This window comes from Osmia lignaria, chromosome 12 (genome assembly GCF_051020975.1).
Source record: "Osmia lignaria lignaria isolate PbOS001 chromosome 12, iyOsmLign1, whole genome shotgun sequence".
Lineage (NCBI taxonomy): Eukaryota > Metazoa > Arthropoda > Insecta > Hymenoptera > Megachilidae > Osmia > Osmia lignaria.
In genome coordinates this window covers 5378750-5400665 of record NC_135043.1, presented here as the reverse complement: position 1 = coordinate 5400665, position 21916 = coordinate 5378750, and the positions used below count along the sequence as shown (strand labels likewise).

The window sequence follows — 21916 nt, the reverse complement described above, 5'->3', positions numbered from 1 at the left end:
AGGCACGTATTCTCAGTAATATAAGTAGGTAGGACAAATATGCAATTGCATATTTATTAATTGGAAAATGTTGCAATAGGAATAACAAAATTAGAAAATGTTGCAATAGGAATAAAAAGCAAAAATGTACGTAGATATATGTATAAATAAGTAGATAGGTTATTCACTATAGTGAATAAAAATAATGCTCCTTTTGTTGTTCGTTTGCACAACAGTCAAAAATGTTTTGCAAATGTGCATCAAGAGGATGATGTTATTGAATAAAAATAAAAATTTGCATAAATGGAGGGTGGATGGGAAGTGGTAGGGTGGGTCTGCACCCGCAGCAACCTCCCCGTGGTGAGATCTGGGCAATCGTTATTATTTGGTAACTAATTAATAACTGTATCATTATTTCTATGGTACATTTATTAATTATGCAGTAAATAATATGAGCGAATTGGCTGCAAAAATGCTTTTTTTTTTATTTAATCGCTGTTATATTTTTTTCAGAAATTATGCCTTCACATTATACAATTTTACGGAAAAAAAATTAATAATAATGAATGCATCGTCAGTATTGTTTAATTATGTACTTATATAATACATATAGCTATGTCATTTAGGTGTATGCAAAAGGTGACATAGTATAGCATGCCGTTAGTTGGATGCAATAACTGAGGTGGCACTTGAATCAGTTTCTGTTCAGTTTAATTTTCGATCAAACATGGGCTGTTTTACCGATGCGGAATTCGGAGTTAGGCCTCGACGCTTGCATTGCCTTAATGTTGAAATAATCAGTGCTGTATATTTGAAATTCTTCTCATTAGTCACTCTTTACTTAAACGCTTTGATTGCTGAATTGTGCAACGTTTTCAATAAGTCGTACGTCTATTTTCAGTGTGACCCTTGTCGCTTTAACACGGTTCTATTTGACAACAATAATTTTATACTCATTATCGAATCTCGACGCTCACCAAGACATATGCACTGACACGTCGCTATCAGGCGTCGCGAAACCTCTATGATAATTTCGGTTTACAAACATTCAAATAACAGGAGCACAGTTTCATCTCGGTTCAAACACATGACAAACGCGATACTTCTTTCATCCCCTATTTTTTCAAAACTGTACCTACCAAAAGTTGTCTCCTCGAGAAACACGTGTCGAGATATGTACGTGAAAAATCATGAAAACTGGCAATTCGTATGCTGCCTCTGATGCTGATGCAAGCATAACGATGCTCGTTTGAGAGCGTATGCAAAAACGCATATGTGTGTGGACTGCATCAAGAAACTCGATTCTCATGAATTTATGCACGTGTCCTTTTTTTTTATTCTTGGTTGAAACAAACCGTGTCGACTCAGCAAACCGAGCAGTAGGTTTTAGAACAAGTCACGACAGTATGGATCATTACTGTCGCAGTTATCGTCGGTGTGTTTCTAGTTTATAACAAACCATCGAGTCAGGTGCGTCGGCTTTTCGCAGAAACAAAGCGCGAAACTCGAGCTGCGTCGCTCGTAATTCACTTCGATTCGAACTACTTCTTGGACCATGAAATCGTCGTCAAAAACTCTGACCACCTACCCGATAAATCGACGGAGAGAAATAGAGATACACCTGGATGCTGGATTATGAAACGCTCCGATCGTGAAACAAGTGTGTGATTTGTAGACTGTTGAGCTAGAAAAATTGGGTAGAGGAGAATAAAAGCATCAACGCAAGATTTAGAGAAAAATACGATCTTTAATGAAGATATTTTAATAACATGAACAAGGAAGGAGTGATTAATGTGTTAAATTAATCAGGTGCGATGACAAACGTTAGAAAAATCTAATTCTATATTATTTACAAGAATGTCGATGGTATACAATAGAAAAATACGTTAAACGATTCAAGAGGCACTGGTGCCTCTGCTGTATTCAACTATTCGTCGTCTCTCCCTGAGAAGCTCGAGGAATCTTGCTCTGGGACTCCCGGGATATTTCAACTTATCCCTTAGACGCAGCAGTTCGCTCGAGCTCTCGATATCCGATTGATCTTTCAAACAACCGCACACTTTCGATCCACTGTTCCTGATTCTTCGCGAATAATCGTCCGACTCGTGAAATTCCCTTTTCCGCGTGTTATCAGACGACGGCACTCTATGGACAGGAAAACTCTTGAAACTTTTCCTCGACGAATCATCGATATCGATAAACCTCGAGCCATTCATCGTTTCATAATTGGAGGGAAAATTGTATTTGGATGAATCATCGCGTTTGATCGTCCTCGAAGGCAAACCGAGGAACCTGGCTTCTGTGTTCTTTGCATTAGACGACCAAGAAGAGCTATTAAATCTTCTCAGAGGTAAAAAATCTTCTTCCATCGTCGAGTCCAAGTCATCGTCGACAATTTGATCCATCGAACGAGTTCTGCCGACCGATAGATTCCCTGTAATCTCGTAAGTAGTGACATCCTCTTGATCGTTGCCATCAGAGGTGCCTTCTAAGCTGAAGCTACCGCTAAGATCCCCGGGAAATGATTCTCTTATCGCCTGATTGTGCTTCTCTCGAAATTTTGAGTAACTTCCGGGACTCTGGGACCTGGAACCGATTGATTTTGAAAGCCGATGTTTACTGGACGTTCCGCAACGAACAGAATTGGCGACGTTCATCAGTTGATCGAAGATCCTCTTCTCGAGATCGTTTTCCTGGCTGCTTTCTGTTAATCGAGGGTTGGCTAGCTGTTCTGTCACGTTGGATGGTTGCTCGTAGAGATCGTCCGTGTTAGGAGGAATCGTGAACTCATTGCTGGTCGTCGGTACACGAGGATCTGTGCTAGGACTCGCTAAACTTAGTCTAGCGCCAGCAGATTCACAGTCGACACCGTATTTCTCGCGAAGTAGCTCGTTATGCTTGTCGACCCTCCGAATGCATTCTTCCAGCCTCTGAATACCCTTCAGACACCTTTCGTAGGATTCCGTGGAAAGGACGATATCATCGTTCGACGGTGGATCGTCGGTGTCCTCCTTTAGGCTGACCCTACGACCCCTCGGTTCCTCGTAATCGCGATTCCGGTCGGAGAAGCTACTCCTTCGACGGCTACCTCGTTTTCCACCGGATCCGTGACTTGGACTTGCATTCCTTGGGAAAGAAATAGATAGATTGATTTATTTTGCAAACTTCTTTTATATAAATATCATTTGTTTCATTTAATATAGAAATAATATCATTTTGCTCACCTTTCGAGCATGCTAGTACTGTTCACGAACTCGTTGATGGAGTTGAGATTCCGCATGAAGATCATCGCCTCGCTGAGGTACTCCTCGAGGATGTTCCTCGTCGGAGAATGGTACGAAACATCCTCTTCATCATCGTCCGGGTTCTCGAAACTATCCGACTCGCTGCACGTGTTCCCGTGCAACTCTTCTTCAGAGAACTTCACCTTCTTGCAATTCTGTTTGTGATCTCTACTCGAACCTGCAACATCCTGTTCCTCTCTGAACATTTCCTCGGAACTGGTCGACTGTACATCCCCTTTCCAATCAGTCTCCGAAGTCAAACTAGCCTTCTCTTCCTGTTGCGAATCATCAGTCTCGTCGTTCGAAGATTGAACGGTTTCCACGGGTTCCGATACGTTTTTCTTTCTTCTCTTCTTGATGATAGACTTCAGGGTGGGTTTTAAACTCTGATTCCGATCTACCTTGTTTTGGGGAACACTGGAACTTGAAAAGGACACCTTCTTCTTTCCAATATTATTCACACGACTCGTGGAACCGTCAGACTCTTCGTTAACCTCTTCGTAATTATAACAACTCCTACCTGGAAGTAAAAATTTGCGATTGAATATTTACATTCAAGGAATTAATGAAATTCTTACGTACCAAGGATCAGTGATTTGTAATCGTGTATCTTGGTTGGCTCAATCGATTCCACTGGGTTTTTCTTCGGGAATTCTACTTGACTATCCTCGAAATCTTCCTCCGGCTCCACCTTCTCCGATTCGATTGATTTTGAACAGTCCTTCTTGGTATGCGCCACCACGTCAGGTGGACAGAAGCTCTCACGCTTTTCAGTCATCTGTTTCAATTTGGTAGATGATTCGGTAGAAGCATTGATCTCATTGTAATCGAGACTATCATCGGAGAAACCGTGATCGTGATCGTTGCTGGAAGAAGGCTTTATCTGAGAGATTCCTTCGACGTTGATCTCTTCAGGTTCCGTCTGACATTGTCGCAACACACCATTGTTTTCCTCGAGCGACAAATTTGTGCTGACCGCTGGAATTTCGTCGGTCTGCGGTTGCCAGGAAGACGGTGTCGTCGTCGACCCTTTCGCGCGATCGATCGAATGAATTGCGTTGGCCAGTGGATCGGAGAACGACCAGTTCCTCCATGGATTCCGGTAAACGATCGTGCTAGGTGCTCTTTTGAAATTAAAACTACGCTTCCTGGTGATAAACGCCTCGGTGATTAATCCGTCCCTGATAAATCCTTCACCGTGAAGCCTGTCTCCTCCCGGCTCTCCCTGCTTGCCTTCGAACACGTACGATGTCCCCAGGGAATTCCTGAAAGTAATGGAATTCCTCGTACCCTCTGTTCGATCCGCAACCACGTCTACTCTGGCCGACCCGTTGGACACGTTGTTAGGGTCCTGAAAGATGTTCTCGATCCTGAACACCCTTCCGTCCGTCTGACTAAGGATCGATCTACCTGCATCCTTCGAAGGAACAGCCTCGTTCGATTCTTCGGTCTGAGTCTCGCATTCCTTTCGATTAGATTTCAGCTTCTCTTTGGAGGAATCGTTGTCGGTAACCGAGACCTTGGATTCTAAAGCATTTCTCGTTTCGATGACGATGTTGAGGGTGTCTGGTAGCGATATGCTAATTACATTCTTCTCTATATTTCCACTTGTCGATCGACTCTGAGAGCTTTCAATGGAATTGCAACACTGTCTCAGGCAAACTAGGGTCTTGTTCTCTGTCGGTTGTTGGTTGAATGATTCCGGTCGCGGTGTTTGAACCGCGAAACTGCGACAGGGTGAAAAGACTACCGTGTTGGTCGAACTTTCTGTGTAAACTCTGCGATCGGTTTCCGGGCAAAGATCGGACACCTCTGTGCTGGATAGATTACTCTCGGCGTAGTTTTGAGTGTCGTCCGAGAGGATTCCAGAATCGTTGCGAGGCGAATGGAACTCGTAATCGAACTCCTCGAGGTCGTTCGCTAGACTGGCCACGTCCTTGCACCTGACGATGCTCGTCTTCGGCTTGTCCGTCAAGGTAGCGATTTCCTTCACTCGGAGGATCGGTGTCTTTCGAACCATCAGCTGTTCGCAGCCCACGTGATCGTCGGTTAACACCCCGACGTCCTTGCAAAGAATCTTAGGCGTTTCCGTTAAGGAAGCAGTGTCCTTTAAACGTACAGTCTGCAAACACTCGGTCTGCGTCTCCACGCAGACTCGTCTACGTTTCCCCAGCATCTTCCTTGAGATCTCCTGCAATTTCATCTTCGCCAGCGACTTGACGTTCGCGTTCTCTGGCGGAGAACGGACCTCGGGAACATCCTCGGCAGGTTTCCTGCTCGAGTACAGTCTCTCGGTAACCGCAGCCACGATTTCGGCTCGTTTCACACGCTGTATGGGCGTGTGCGACCTGATAGACGTTGCTTCCTGCTCTATGGAGCTCTTCCTGCGCAGTAATTTATCTCTCGCCAGGCTTGAAATCAAAATCTGTTCGTCCTTCGAGCTGCTCGAGCTGCTATCCTTACTGGTCTTCCTCTTCAAGTTCTCTAAACTCGGCTTCCTCGCGTGATTCTTCGTCTTTTCCTTCAGACTCTTGTCAGACTCGTTGCTGCCTTTCCTCTGAAGCTGATCCTTGCTTCCCCTCCAATTTGACCCAGTACAGAGTTGTTGATCTTCTATCTCTCGAATATTGTTCAATTTCTTCCCTCCAAGCGTCTGACGCTTCTCTAAATTCGTATGAGACCTCTCCAAAGAGAATACAGGCTCTTTCTTCCTCTTCAGGATCGTCTCCACTGAACCGAACCTCTTCGACGTATGCAAGTTCGATGAAATCGAAGGGGACAGTATGTCTACCGAGTCCTGCTTGCGGAATTTTGGCTTCTGCCTGAGTTTGGACACCGTACTCGAACTTGAAGAGACCGGTTGTTGATACGCATCGAGCTCGTTGTCGCCGGACGCGTGACACGAGTTAACGGAGCTACTTCGCTCGTCGTGATCGACGCCGTCGAGTTTCTCCGGGTCTTCGAACGTCTCACGATCGTTAGCTGCCTCGATGAACTCGATCGAGTCCTCGGCAACCTCGTCCGAACAAATCTCCTCGATCTGCGCGGACGTTTCTTGAAGATTATCGTCCGGCTTGATGAGAACCGCCACCAACGTCGGAATATCGACGAACACCGACTCGTGGATCTCCCTCGCTTCGTCCTCCTCGTCGTTCAGTTCCGTCACTCGCGCGCGTTTGTAATTCCCTGCGAAACGATCGGCCGTCGTTAAGGATTCGAACGAACTGAACTTCTTTATGGAAGAATCAGCTTCGCAAACGATCACGCTGTCGGTTGAATTGGATCTTCGAAAAGTAGGCAGACACGTGGACCCTTTGTGGTCGTCCACCTTCAACCCTTCATCTTCTTTCGATCCTTTTATTTCCGTGCCTTCTTTCTTGGACGTTTTGATTGATTCCGAGTCTTCAACTTCGGTTCCTTTATTCGATTGTTGGTTGATCGAATCCAGCAGCTGATTTTTATAGCAATCGCACAATGCCTTAATACTCGGCTCGATATTCTGTAAAATAACGACAGTAATTATCGTAGATGGAAATGATTGGTGAAAATTGATGACCGATAGGAATAATAGAAAGGATAATGGTCGGGTAGCAGTGATATTCCATGGAGCTAATTAATGAGCAATTACGTAACGCAAGAATATTGTAAAATCTGGAAATGGAAACGAGAATATCTCTGTTAAACGTACGGCAACACCTGCGAACCGTGTATTTTATCAGCAATCGTTCAGATGGAGCATCGTGGGAAGGGGCGGAGTCAGTGGTCGCTCAATGAGCATCAAATAAACGATTCATGCATTTCATTTGCGTAATGACGGTTCGACGATACGAGTTTATACTGGTTTCCAGGACCGATAATAAACTTGCCCGATTTATACCCGTTGGTCCGTGAACCAATCTCCGGATTCAGCTTCTAGGTAAACGACGAGATTTTGCAATCGGTTGAGTGCCGAATAAATTGGTTCAATGATTTTGTATCCATATTTCTGTTTCCATATTTGATCTTTGTTACGTATTACTTTCATTATCATTTCCTTTTACGCGTATCTCGATTAGTAATTTATTATTCGATTGCAGAGCTTGGGGAATTTTTGAAACTTTTGTAAATTAAATATTCTAACAGAAATACTTGCCTTTTCCACTAACAAGGACTTCAGCCTTGCCACTTCAGCCCTCAGGTCGCGAATGATCCTCGCCACGGGATCCTCGTTGACCACCGGCCGATTGACCACGCTTTGCGCCCTTTGCGCGAACCGCAGGGTGTGCGCTGTCTCGTTGTAACTTCCGCTTGCTGGCGAGATCGCTGCAAGCAACACAGGTAAACACAGGTTGTATATTGAAATCATATTTATGCCACCTAAACTATTCTCCCATAGGAACAAATTCTATGCTCGTCTATCAGCCGAATTTTTCCAATAGAAAGAGTTAAACTACACATTTTTTTTCTGTCGACGACGAGTGCCGTGTATAACGATGATAAGCGACTCGATAATTAATCGTGCCGACCCGTTGTACCGGATAAAATATTACCTCGAATCAATTCTCCCCTCTCGCAATCACTCGCAAACGACACAATGTGACTAATTGAATTTCAGGGTGGGTAGATCAATCGAATAAACGTTTATTTTGTCGTACAGCGTGAAACGACAGGAATTTTCAAAAAGTCGGCCGAATTTTCGGAGGCCGTTCGTCTGTGAAACGAGAAGCGTCGCCGACTGGCAGACAATTTTAATTCTATCAAGTGTCGAAACATAAAAGCTGTCGATCGTTTGATTCAATCGCGAATAGAACATTGAATATTAAACATACATGGAGGCCGGTTGATAATAAACCCGAATGTTATTAGCAATTCAATTGGTCGTCGATGATCAGCGGTTTCGAATATTTCACCCCCGGATTAATTATATACGCAATGCGGTCAACCTAGGAATACATATCGATCGTAGAACGTTAATTAGTAATTCGTTTTTCTATTTGGATGTTATTATACGTTCTTAGATGAACGAGATGCCTCTCGTATCTGGGATGAAGATCGTACAGGGTGATTCAAAAGGGGTGTAAGATACTTTGATGGAACATTAAGGATGTGATTCTGTCTTAATTACTTTTGAATAATAGTGTACGTGCTATGTATAATCTAACTACGTGTACGAAGAATTTTGTACGTCCATCTACGAGACATCTAGAATGACTCCAAGAATACTCTAATGCCGTCATCTAACGCCGCGGAAAGAAAAAATGAAATGAAATCAGCTGGCTTTAACTGCTACTTCGACAAAGCTTAAAGGATTTCGTATTTACCGATTCCCGTCGCTACGCTTTCGCGCCCGCTACGCTTATCGAATTTTAATCTCCGCGCCTTAGCTCGCCTGGAAAAGCATTTAAACCAATTACCATCCGGCTCGAGTCTGTGCTCGGCTATCGCGAGGATAATTTCATGAATCAGAGGCTCGCGATAATAATTCTTCTCTGGCAATTAAGTGAAATTTACGGAAAGCTGGAGTTAAGTGACGACGGAGGGATGGTGGTAGGGAGTCAAGGAAGGGTGGAAAAAAACGACTGTCAATTTTTTTTTTTTGTCGCGTCAGGGAAGCTGAGTCGTCTTCTCGAATTAAATATCGCGATCGTAGAGCAATCAGGTTGGGAAACAGGGATGAAATGGAATAATAACGACGTTTCTAATGGAACAGGAACGGAGATGATCGAGAGGGTGAATCTGGAAGAAAAGTAAACTGCATTAATCCTTAATTGCTACGGTGAGATCCTGGAGCAGCCTACTCAGTCGATTAATAAATGACACTAACTGGAAATTCCGAGAATGATGAAACTTCGATCGTAACAGTTAAGGGTTAACAATGGATTGATGGTTGTAAAGGGAGTAAAACTGCTCGTTGAACGTGTAAATCATCGTTTAAGTGGATACACGAGAAGAGGGCATCTTCTAAAAATAAATATAATGTAGGAGAAGAGGAATTGAGAGATAAGGGAGGAGAGTGAGGATCGTAAGGGTGGTAAAAGTGAGAGCAGAAGAAGGGAAGATCAAAGGGAAGACACTTACTGGCGAGCATAATGGTAGTGGCATTTCCGCCAAGTGCGTCCTTCAACAGCCAAGTAAGCGAAGAATCTCTATAAGGGATGAACCTTCTGCCTGGACCACTTCCGGTCGAGCCTCTCTCCGCGAGGGCTGATATTACGTTCCCTAGAGCCACTAGACTCTTGTTTATATTCGCACCCTCCTGCAAAGACACGAGTTACAATCTTTTTCTTTTTCAACCATGTGTTTTCTCATGTTTCGAGGTAAACAAAGAATTTCGAGGATTTTTCTATCGATAACAAATCGATTGGTGGAATGATGCAAGTCGATCAACAACCCCCGTGAAGGAAATTCAGCAATTGTTGCGTTTTCTGATTTCTTACCTGCTCGAAAAGCTTCCCAAGATTATCGATTTCCGTTTCTGGCTTGGATATTATTTTTAGTAAGTGACTCACCTTCAGTCGATGAACGCCGCTGCACGTGGCTGCACTCTCGCTGCCCGCCAAATCGACCAAGCGTAGTTTACTACCAGCTCGTGGAGAGATCTCGTTCCTCCTCGTGGACGTAGACGGCGATGTAACGGCGCCACTCGCGACGCTTGGCGTCTCCTCGGTCAGGCCGATCGTAAGCAAAGCGTGGCTGCGGCTGCTGCTCGGATTCTGCAACGTCGACGCTGTCTTCCGGGCCTTTGTCCCTTCCTCCACGTAGGACATCAACGACCCCAGTCTGCGGACCACGTGATGCGTCAAACCTAAAATAACAAGAGTCAGACTGGAAGTTTCCAACAGCGAAATCGAAGAGGATCCGAGCTTCCTCTGAATGGCAATTATCGAAATTGCCAGCGATCGGAAATGATGTCTTCGATTTCCGCTACCTTGGACATAAGGGCCGAGTCGAGGATGCTCGCGAACTCTCAGTCCCGTTGTACTCGAGGACGGCTTCAAAAGATCCCTTACCCTCTCGTTGTATATCTCCAAGTAACTGAAACAGAATTCCCAATCGGTATCATGCTTCAACTATCGCGTTTCATTAATTACGTTCATTTGGCAACTACGTCGATGAATTCGCCACTTCATGGCCCGCGTTAAGCTCGATCGATTTCCCTGCATCCTGGAAATTAATTCATCGTTCGATGCTACGTTGTTCGCGATACAATCGAGGAATTTTTGTTTGCTCGCTCGGAACAATTCCGCGCGACTGGTATTTTTAGTCGACGGAATCGTGTCGGTTGAAAGTACAAAGATTTATCGGACGTTAGTCGCATACTTTTCGTTAGAACGGTGCTTGTAGGTGAACACACGGACCACCGCAAGCTCTCGGATCCTCTTAACGTCATTATCTGCTCGGCTGTGCCCGTGAAACGTCCGCACGTGCGATCGTAAATCCGCTTAACAGCGATCGCAGTTTCCACTGTACGCCCAGAGAAACACTTTCTGCTTGGATTCCACCTCGCGGTTACTGTCCTTTACCTGTGTCGCTCTTCTATACTTTCCCTTCCATTTTCGAAACTATCCTATTTGTCATACCCTTCGAATTTCAACATCCTCCTTGTCCATTTAAATGGATCGCGATAGTCAACTAGGACGTTGCAATTTCTACTTCGATGGAACTATTTTGAAAATACAAATGTATAGAATACTCGTTTCCCTGATGAGGAAAACTGGAGTTTACTGCCAAATATCAAAATACTTTATCAAAGGGACTTATTTACTGACTAATCAAAGCCAAAAATCAACGAGGCAGAAGCATCACGGCAACTTCAGTTAGGATTTCAAAAATTAGAACTGTTTCGAATTTCTGTCAGAATCATTCCTAAATCTCCTGGAAAGCTTCTACCTTTTGACATCGCGTATTTCATTCCGTGAATCTGACGGAATTCAGCTCAAAGTAAATAGAGTCGTCTGGCTCGTGACCACTGAAAGTATTCAGAAACGTTCCGGGATGAATGCAGTTCGGTGCTGATTCATTGAGGAAGCAGCAGTGAACGCATTTCTGGAAATTAGAAAATCGAACGAACTCGTGGAATCATCTACGTTTACGTCTCTTTCCTTGACCCTAAAACGTGCTAATTTTCGGCTACACGTGAGAAACGAGAGTGCGAGTGCGTCTAAATATACCCGAGTCTCGGCTACCTTCTCTTCTTTAAAGAGAAGCTTCAGAATTTTTGTGGCAGGTAATCTCGGCCAACGATCGAACTCTCTAATCTCGAGTTATTTGCATTTACGATCGCGAAATTCGTAGCAGAACGTTTCCACGTTCCAGAAGGAAATTGCCCTCGCCCTTAAAAGAATAACGGCTGCTTTGTAAACTCAGCCTTTTTATCGCCCCGGCGATTGCCGAGCAACAGAGAAGAATCGCGAGGAAGCTATTTAAAGTTTTGCCCAGATAATTCCCTACGTTTCTTTCATTTTCGTTCGTCAGCTTTTCGAAAAACAATTAAAAGAAAATTTTAATCATTTGCGATAGGTCAGGAGCCTTTTTAGTTCCACCGGTGAGTCAAAGCTGGACTAAATTTATACTGGTTAGAGGATATTTTAATCTCATCGTGGCAAGAAAATCAAAAGTACAGAGCCAAGTCGCGTTCCATTCGATAGACGATATATTCGAGTCTGTTTCACGTTTCAAATGCGCTGAGAAGCCTGCGATTCCATCCAGTCGGGAAACTAATATTCCGTTTATAATGTATAATTATCAGATAACGAGCAAGGTAATCAAACTCGCTGAAATTCGAGCTAACCCAGAATTTATCTTTTGTATTATGAACGCTAATGATGGAAATCAACGCTGTCTCCCAAACTATTATAACAACCATTCTTACGCGTGATTCAATCTGTCGGTATTCGAACAGGGAATAAGCAAGAGAAATCAGCTTATCGCGACTAATTAATCTTATGCCTTGCGTCGAGTCGTTGATTACGATATGGATGGAGACAAAACGAACCGTATTCGTGAAAAAAGTAACAGAGAAAACGAAAACTGGTTCTCGTGATTGTCGGATATTAGGAGGCGAACGGTGTCGAAATAAGAATCGATCCGTGTCTACATTTCAATATTGCTACGAAGGGAAAAAAAAAGGATCCTTCTATCGCGCAGTCAGAGCCGTGGAATCCGTCTAGCTTGCAAGATTTTCCACGGTTGCAAGCCGATTCGCGGCTGTGCTCTCGGTGACCCAGTAATCTAGGGTCGATATTTACGAACGAGCGTGTAAACGCTTCGAGGAATCGCGTGAACGTCATGTGTCGCCGTTTACTACTTTTCAGTCCCGCGAAAATTCTTTCCAGTTAATGATTCGACGTAGCTGACTGTATTAGGACGATGGCAACCGTGGAGGATCGGAGGCTCGTGGAGTGGGTCGACGACTCGTTAAAACGTCGCGTGATTACGAAGAGTCTTCGAAGGAGAAAAGCAATCAGGCCCGCGAATTAAAGAAACGTTATTCGTTTGGAATTCATTCGGTCGCTGATTCCTGCGAATTGTTCGAATCTGAAATTCAAAGGGTCTCGTTAAGAGGTACGTGTCGGAAGATCCAGGCTCGAGATTGAAAGCCGGATCAGACAACTCTCAGCTGCCCTTTGCGTGGAACTCGACCCCTCAAAACCCTTTACAGTCGTTTTATCTTCAAAAACCGACTCAAACTCATTCTAGTTATAAATAGGAATACCAAACGAAAATTTTCCGAAATTTCTTCTTAAACCATGTGTATCAGAGGTTCGATTAAAATTTAGCGTCAGATTTGAAATCGCTAACAAATAGAAACTGTGAAATGCAGCTCGAATTGAATTTGACGATCGTAATGACCGGGAATCGAGAACGTGGTCGAAGTTGAATTAATGCTTTCACGGTGGCGGTGGAAGGAGGGAAGACACGATAGGGAAAGAGAAAGGAAAATGTGAACGATAGAAGGCAACAACGATGATAGAGCGAGAAGATAGAGGGGTTCTATCGATCAATCAGCCATAAGTAATGCGGAGCTTTTGATCGGTTACCGTTTCATTGCGGATGGGAAGAGCTGCACGGCATGCTATCACGTACGAATTCGGCGACTTAATCACGTTAAACGTCGATGCCTAATGACGATGCTTCCTGATCAATTGGCCGCCAACGAATCATCCTGGACTCTGAAACATTTCTGAACAACCATGACTGTGTTCCCAACGGGGAGATTGGAACGCGCGGCTTGCAAACTGATCGTTTGGATGTTCGATAATTGTCTGGCAAAGTGAAAATTCTCGCTTAAACAACGATGCCAGAGATATCTGGGATTCTAAATCAACATTTTCAGCGAAAATTTAGACAACGATAAGAAAAATTATTCGTATATTGAAATTTGTTTTTTTTTTTTTTTTTTTTATAGAATTTTTGAATTTTGTGATATATTTTGCGAAATTGAAAAATAGCAGGGTAGTTTCGTTTATCCTTTTTTTAAAATATATTTTCCTATAAATTCACCTGGAAACGAACGAATTAACGAGGATGTAAACGTGCAACAATTTTACTCGCGACATTAGCCCTGTTTATTAGGGGGACGTGTCAATTGTAACAGGATCGTTGTTAGATCGTAAATTAAATTATGCCCTGGCTCGGCCCCCTCGCGTTTATTGACGAGTACGATTCGCTAATAGGTATAATTAATTGCACAACAAAACCGTACTATCGATCCGACGGCCGCGTGTATATTCCCGAGTGGCTGTATGCCGATAAACGAGCCGCGAAACCGTCGCGGAAATATTCGCGAAAAAGCAGTTAATTAACTGGCCGTTGCTTGCTAACTAGTTCTCTATCGGTCCGTTCCCCGATAAATTCGCGAATCGTTCTTTCGCGTAAATTCTTTGAAAGCTTGAGTTTTTACATTATTATCACCCCTGAAGGAACATGGCGCAAATTCAGAGGAATTTTTCCACATTGTTTTTCAGAACAGTTTTCGTCCTGATGAATAATTTTTCATCGCGATTAAAGAACGTTCTCTTGGAAACTGCCTTTTTACGATTGTTCGCCGGCGCGTGTCGCGCAACGCCGTCATCCGGGACGGTGAAAACGGTACATAAACGAATTTACAGCTTTCCTACGGACGCTTTAATTCCTGAGTAACAAAGGGAAAGGAATTCTCTCGCGTCTTGGCGAAAAGTAAAGACCCTACCTTTGACAATGGTCGCTGTAAAGAGTGGTGGATCTGAATAGAGGGAACACGGTGGAGGGAATAATAAACCTTGATAACGACGGTCAAACCTGTGACAATGATGGTCGAAAAGAAAATATAATGTCCGTGTAAGTGTTAACGCAGGTGAGAGAGATTTTGAAAGAAGTAAAGTGAGCTTGAAAATAAATAAAAAGGAAAGGTGATCGATAGAAGGCAATTCGATGTAGGATTCGAAAGGGGAAGAAGTGCGAAAAAAAAGAGACGGAACGGGGTGAGACGAAGAGGAGGGGTGTTGTTGGCAGCCATGGAATTAAAACGTACCGCAAGCAGGGGAAGTGCAGGACGAAAGGAAAACAAACGCCAATGGTGCAAAAGGAAAACAAAAACAACGGCAAACAGAATTAGCAGCGAGAATTTTCTCGCTGTTGGCTGGCAGCGTTGGTGTAAAAAGGAACGAGCGAGGGCAAATAGAGGAAATGCTCGCGGGGAAAAAAAGAGAGGAAGAAGCTTCAATGAATTTTCCACAATGACCGACGTCGGAAAAACCGATGTTCCCGTAACGATATTTCGTATAGTTCACGGCCATCGAAGGCCGTAGGTCGAAACTGCTGTTTGTTCGTTGTTTCAAAGTGAACTGAGATTGTTCGAGCGTGGTTATCTTTGGAATTTCAAGTTCAATCATCTACAAAATAAGTCGAATACTATGAAAAATCAAGATTGGTGATCGTTGTTAAGACGAGTGCTTGCGAGAATTTTGATCTCTTGTACTCCATCTGGTGACGGATGCCAAAATACTGTCACGTCGCGAGAAGGATAATAATTCCATCGGATTTTTCACACGACAAGCGTAAATTTCGTGTCGTAAAAATGTCGTGAAACTAGGTTTCGCGAATCGAAAGGATCCCGGTATCGTCGAAATTTTTCATCCAGAATATAACGAGCTCGGTCCATTAGCAGGAATTATTATCGCGTAGAAACAAGCAACCTTTCGGATACGTTTTAATCTGAAGGGTACACGAGATATTTTCAGGATAGGGGGTGGCATTAATGGTCGTTGCGTAAACAGGACGAACGAGAATGGTTTGGTTGGGTGAAAATTTCTGAAAAATTTCACCGTCCAAATTTGTTGGTGGTTCTGCTAGTAGAAAGAAACATGAATGACGACGGTAGCTCGGTGGCTTTACATTCGAAGCAGACGATGGAGTGTAGCCGCGACAGGAGCCACATTTGTTCCCTAGGTGAACAACGAATTGCCCTGGCACTTTTAATAACTGCCGGTGATCGTACAAACGCGAATTTATAGTATTCCAGCACTGCGAAATGTTTCTGTTGGACATGCGTAAATCTGTCGTATCCTTTTTTTTTTAACGACGAACAGGGAACAAAGGATGATTCACGGTACAGTTACGGATGATGAACACCTGAAAACGCTCTCCTCGGCGATAAAAATGTTGTTTCTTTGCAAACTTTGATCCTTGCTAACGATCGGTTGACATTTGTAGCTAAATTGTCACGTATGACGTGGTGAGTGCAATATCAATAGCATATTTATGAGATCAATTGACCTATAAAATAAAAAATAATTCAATGGATCGACAAAACTGCGCTTTCAATAGCAATACCTATATAAAAATCATTGAACTGCTTGAATTTCTATTGTAGTATCAGTGAGTGGTTCAAGTAACAGCAAAGAATCGAATTGTTCCTCGATTTTCATTCGCTCGCTTTTCGTTCACTCGCCGACCCACTTAACGATTTTACGTCGACGAGTGACGAGGAACCAGTCCAAAAGAACCAGCCCGTTCGATCTGACCGATTCGGTTATCTTGCAATATATCAAGCGAAATTCCTCAACGAGAACGTTCACACGGAGAAATAAAACGAATCAAATTCTATTCCTCCTCAAGATCAGCTTTTCCAGCGAGAAAATGCCGGAGTTACGAATGCAAACGTGCTCGAGCACGACGTTGTCCTCGATAACGAAACGACAGAAAGTTTCTTTGAATGACAGCCGAACGGCGAGTGATTTTTAAGTCTCAATATGTCATCCGGGAACGGGAAAATATATCGGATCGATGCACAGAGTTCCATTTTCTTTCCTCTCCAAAAGAATAACAAACAGGAGAAAAAATAGAGTATGAGTGGCAATATTTCACGCGAAAACGGTAAATACAATTTTTACGAGTGCTCCTCTGACACGATCAACTCTTTCGTTTTTTAATTTTACACCGAGCTCAAGGCAATCCGAGAAACGTTTAATATAGGAATAAAAACGGTGTTTACGAGGAGAAGTGCGAATCGAAGATTCAAGGAGAGTTTCCAGGGAAATTTTTTTCATCAATATGGATGAAGTTTGAATAAAAAACAGTGTGGTTTGCGTTCGTTCCGTTGTTTTGAAATAGTACTCTTTTTGCAGTGCAAACCGAACATTCAAAGCATTTAAAGCTTTTTGTATGAAATTAAAAAAAAAAAATCTTTAGAGAAATTCATTTACAGGATTGTATGCCGTTCAAGTTTGAAAAACGTAATCCAGTTACGAATGCTTTTCAAAATATTTGCCAGGTGTACCGTGAAAATGTTTGAAGCGTTCGAAAGAATGAACGTGTATTTCGATATAAATGAAAAATCAGACAAGGATTTCGAAGAGCTGTTCGACCTTCTCTTTGCGTTTCCCCGAAAAATGGATGAAATTTTGAAAATTGGCGTAACCGGGCGATGAAACGATGGCGTTAGGTCGAAGTGCAAGTGAAATTAGGAAGGTTTTGTACCGTGGTAAAAATTCTTACCGAGGTAAAGCGAGCTTGCGTCCGCCTAGGATTGCGAGTCACGGGGCACTGAGCTTACAAGACACATTCAGGCCAACAGCGCTTGCAAACTCGCGACTCCTAAGCTCGACTTCCATGTCTATCCATCCCCTTCCAACACCGCCCACCTCTCCATCCGACACACAATATTTTCCTTCAGTAGACGCGTTCCTGATTTCACGACCCCTGCACTCGTTAACGAGCCGAGACAATCGTGTCGCGTGCCACTTCCGGTTCCTCGGCGATCGTCCTTCCTAATAAGTCCAACTTGCAGCCGAACGGATAAGCTTCAAGATTATCACGTCTCAAATAGGATAATTGATCTTGCAAAATTGTAGCAACTAGAACAATAAACTAATCACCGTTCATAGCGCGAGGTTTCTCGAAGCCGTACGAGGGCACAGCAGAATGCGAACAGAACTTACAGCAATTAGATTACCGAATAGCACACGTGGAAGCAGTAACGAATTGACTTATCGAAACGATCGAGCGGGACAAAGTCTGCCGTAAATGATGGGTGAAAATTGGCCCGATAACCGAACCTTGACCGACAGTCGTCGATTGGTTGATACCGTTCTCCTTTATTGGTGTAAGTTCGTCGATACGCTCTACGAAAGACGCCACGAATGTTAAGTTTCCCACAGTTATCAATTCGAACGCGTTATCACCGTGCCTTGCATCTACGTTCGGTTTGCATCGAATAAAATTCACCTGCTCGCCGATACAGTCCGTAATTGAACGAGGGAGAAATTTAAGATGACAGGACAATGGGTTGGGATTCGTCGATAAGATTCTTAATTGCAGAGAATCGTCGACAAAATGCAAGACGGTGTCCTGTTTCCAATTATTTCCGAAAGGAAACGTGGATAATTAATTGCCGGGGAAATGAGGTCAACTTCGAACCAACGATCCGCTTAGACTGGCACAGTTAATCTTGTAAACCCCTATATAGGGAGTGTTACATGTGTAAATGTAAATACCCTGTATACGTTTTAACCCGATTTTCTAATATTGTAAGAAAATAATGGTCAGCGTTTACCTAACCGAAACGCAATAATTCTTTTCATTCTTCGCTTCCTCCTCCATCCTGGCAAACAGCCCCTTGCAAAGTCGAGGTGTGAGTCCTGGATCGTCCTGCGAGCAAAACAAAGGAACATCAAGATATTCATGAGATATACAAATGGTGAACAAAAGGATACCTTGGTCCCCATCATGGTATAAGTCTTGCCTGATGCACTTTGCCCATACGCCACCAGACAGGAATTGTATCCTGAGAAGAGCGCTTCGAGAACAGACTGACCGAGTGTCTCGTAGATCCTCGCTTGGTCAGCGAAATTTTCAGCTTGCTGATCGGATGAATCGAAACAATAATCGAAACCATATCTCTTGGTCCGTTCTCGACTGTCCCCAGCCTTGCTGGAAGACACCTTCAGGTTCGTCAGCGAGATCCCGTTCACGTCTGTACGAACTACCACCTCCGAGCCTGTTAAATGCAGCTCCCTAAATCGTAGGACAGAGACATTGAAATCAAGCATCGAAGCATGTAAAATAAAATTAAAGATAAATTCTAATTAAACCGTGACACGGTGGTTCTGGAACACATAGTCGAGTGCACCTGAAACAGTTTGTCATTGTAGACGAAAAGAGAACAGAGTAGACCCGACAGTCTCGTCGGTGAGCTTTCGAAACGACAGTTTCGTTTTCCACCTTTTTCATCAAAAAGCTTTTTTTCGCGCTACTCGGAGTCGGCAATGCATTGCTGAATTTCAAGTTGGTTTCGATAAAAACGAAGCCCGGTCGATCCACAAATCACCGCCGAACGAGTTTTCGGGTCGCAGTGTCGCGTGGTACAACATTTGGCGTGACAGGACAGGTAAGAGCACGATTACACACGTGCTGTCGCGTGCGTGTAACGCATACGAGCGCAACCGAGGTGCTTTACCCCGTCCTCGCGTGATCTTATCACCGTCCCTGTTCCATCTAATCGGCGCGATTTCGTACCACCTTATCCAAGTTTTTGCCAAATGAATACCTCGATCGTTTTGGGTCAACGAAGTCGTGCTCGAAAGCGTAATGATTTCAATTACGGAGAGGAAATCGTTGTAGAGTTGAACTTCCAGTGGAGATTTTCCTTCTTAACGAATTATATTTACCAAGCTCGCGATTATTACTCGACAAACACCGCAACTGAGCTTCTTAAACCCTGAACGGCAGCCCCTTTTCCGCGGTATATTTACAATAATCTCGAGAACGATCAAATTGACCCTTCCTATCCTCCAACAGCCAACTACAAATCTTCCCTCGACAAACAATTTCAAGCAATCCGTTGCTGGGACCGTAGCAATCGATGTTTGCAATACAGCGTACACAGTAACGTCCATTCATAGTGTCCCGTGGCTTTCATCGATCAGTTCATCAGTCATCGATTGGCAGGAAGCCGGTGACAGAGATTTAACCAGCAATACTCGAAATCGATCCGTCCTGAGAATCTCGACTGCTGGACGAAGTGGCTGGATGAAATTCTGAATGAAGTACCAGGCATCCTTGCTTCGCGTTCTCGAGGGAATACTGTTACTCATTCCTCGAAGCAAACGACGCGAAACATCGTCGAACACTCGGACCCAAGAAAACCTCGACGTTTTCTTGAATGAATCGAGGCGACAGCTCTACGCGAGCCACGTTACGCGAATAGCAACCGCCACTGCTATTATCTTCTTCGTCCTTTCCCCTTGTGGTACCGTCCAGTCAAACCGAGTGTTATTCTAGAACGGATGCTCTTCCCGTTGCTCCTGTTGGAGTCGTTAAACCGACGAGTCGTCGTGTGTCATCGTGTCCGGTTATACTCGCTGAAGCATCCGTCACTCTTCCGATCCGATCCGATTTTTCAAACTTAAGTTATATCGATAGAGTACGTAAGTATCCACCCCGGTAACTACTTGTCTAATCGTTCCCACAAGAGTAATAAACATTTCCCTACTAAAAAGTGAACTTCAGCATAGTAATCTAGACTGCGACATCCCCTGGATCGACAAGGGCTTCGCAGGGATATATTCGCTGCTTTAAATAAACTCGTCGACCCCCGTACGTCGGGCGACCAAACAGCGGTAGCTTTATGGGATTTTATTGGGTTTTATTTTAGTCTGGCGGACCGGGCTTGGTTTCTTTCGAAGTTGAAACTTGGAACGTTCGGTGTTGATTTTTCTCTTTTCTGGATGAATTTCATGACGGAGCTGTGAGGAACGTCGATGTGTGCTTTCCGGTCAGCGTAGAAGGTCTCTTTGCAATTTCACTATCCTTCTCGATTCTTTGTTTGCAAATCAAAAAGTACTTCGTATTTTAGAGTTCTAATGTTATTAGAGTCTGGTAGTATTAATCTTAGGAAACAAATGAAATTCGTGAGCCAGCGTTTCCGAAAACAATTTTCCAAGATTCAATATTACCAGTGGCCTTAATTTTCACCGTCGAGTATATTGCGCTTGCTTGCCCGAGTAATTGTTAGTTTGTCTTACTTTCACAACGTTTCGGCCTCATCTTCTAAGTATAGAAACGAGTTCATAAGTGGCGGCTCAAAGGCGCACCCCTATAAATCTGTCTCCAGATTTCTGTCCTCGTTCCTTTCCCGGCTCGAAATAATTATCTTGGAGCCGTGTGTGTGCACGATTACCGCTCGAAACCGTCCTCGTAAAATCGTGGAAACACGATGTTTCGCAAAAATGAAATTGCGGTGAGCTAGGAAGGCGGTAAACCTTGACCTTAACACCAAGAAGGTACTCGTATCGAGAACGTAGAACGAAGAGAGGAAACGGTAGTGTAGACGTTTATTCCTTGCTTTCTGCCATTTCTTAAAATACATTGAGACTTACCAGGCGCCGGTTTAACAACTAAACATGTTCAACACAAGCTTGGCTAAAATTTGCAACCAACGTTTTCATTATCTCAATCGATTTTCAAACGCTCCACTGTTCTACCTTCTGGCGAGTTTTTTCCTATCATTTTAAACCCATGGAAAATGCTTTATTGATAACAGGGAGGCTATGTTAGTGTAACACCTTATGGACCGGAAGTCTAGTAATTAACTTCTCGATAATTGAATGAAAAGCAATTAAGGAGCCTTTGATCTTTGATAACTCAATCGAAGTAATAAAATTCAAATAGATTAAAATTAAGAAGAGCAGGTGCAATTTTTAATTATCATTGAGTTAAGTAGCCCACCCCTATAATTAAGTAGTATACGTGCTCAATGTTAATACTCACCTGGCAGAAATTGGTCTTACTCGTACTGCCACCTTAATGTTCGCCATATTGCCATCCCGTGGACGACAATAATCAGCTGGCTGCCATCATAGGGTAACTTTGTTCTTATTTCATGTCGCGGGTACAACCGAACAGAATTGTACGAACAAGATGAAGAAAGCTGGAACATCAGTCGAGTTACATTTTGCACAATGCGACGAACACTGAACACGAACACTACGGATCTTAGAAGTGGAGAAGAGCTGGCGTAGTGCGTGCACTGGCCGGGTGCACGTGTTCTACTGTTGCGATGAAAATACCCTCGAGTCACTCCCAAAGACCATTCGCTCATGCTTTACCCCACCCAAAGAGAACTCGGTCGTACTCGTTACATTTTCCTTAAACTTATGCCCGGATAGTTTGCCACGACCTAAGTGATAAGTCGA

General features: G+C 43.6%; 1 protein-coding gene across 4 annotated transcripts; it reads right to left on the bottom strand.

The window, feature by feature from the left end:
- Window positions 1-1576: 1576 nt before the first annotated feature.
- Window positions 1577-21769, bottom strand: LOC117603054 (uncharacterized). 4 transcript variants are annotated; one of them, XM_034321774.2, is made up of 10 exons: window positions 21492-21768; window positions 18437-18737; window positions 18277-18371; window positions 10171-10277; window positions 9752-10047; window positions 9321-9498; window positions 7396-7565; window positions 3846-6762; window positions 3204-3783; window positions 1579-3105 (listed from the first exon to the last, which is right to left on the bottom strand). In XM_034321774.2, exons 1-10 carry the CDS (start codon window positions 21536-21538, stop codon window positions 1875-1877), a joined length of 5922 nt encoding a protein of 1973 aa, XP_034177665.2. In that variant the 5' UTR covers window positions 21539-21768; the 3' UTR covers window positions 1579-1874. The 4 variants fall into 4 exon arrangements, with proteins under 4 accessions (XP_076547383.1, XP_034177665.2, XP_076547384.1 ...); XM_076691268.1 differs by having other exon boundaries at window positions 1577-3105; window positions 9752-10277; window positions 21492-21769; XM_076691269.1 differs by lacking the exons at window positions 18277-18371; window positions 18437-18737; window positions 21492-21768 and adding an exon at window positions 13283-13620.
- Between the last annotated feature and the right edge of the window lie 147 nt (window positions 21770-21916).

What these genes read in the sequence shown, in the direction of transcription:
- LOC117603054 (XM_076691268.1), bottom strand. Translation starts at nt 21,538, where the DNA reads ATGGCGAACATTAAGGTGGCAGTACGAGTAAGACCAATTTCTGCCAG. An exon ending in GTAAGACCAATTTCTGCCAG is followed by an intron (nt 18,738 to 21,491) that starts GTGAGTATTAAC and finishes CCTACGATTTAG; the next exon opens with GGAGCTGCATTTAACAGGCT. An exon ending in AGTACTAGCATGCTCGAAAG is followed by an intron (nt 3,106 to 3,203) that starts GTGAGCAAAATG and finishes TTCTTTCCCAAG; the next exon opens with GAATGCAAGTCCAAGTCACG.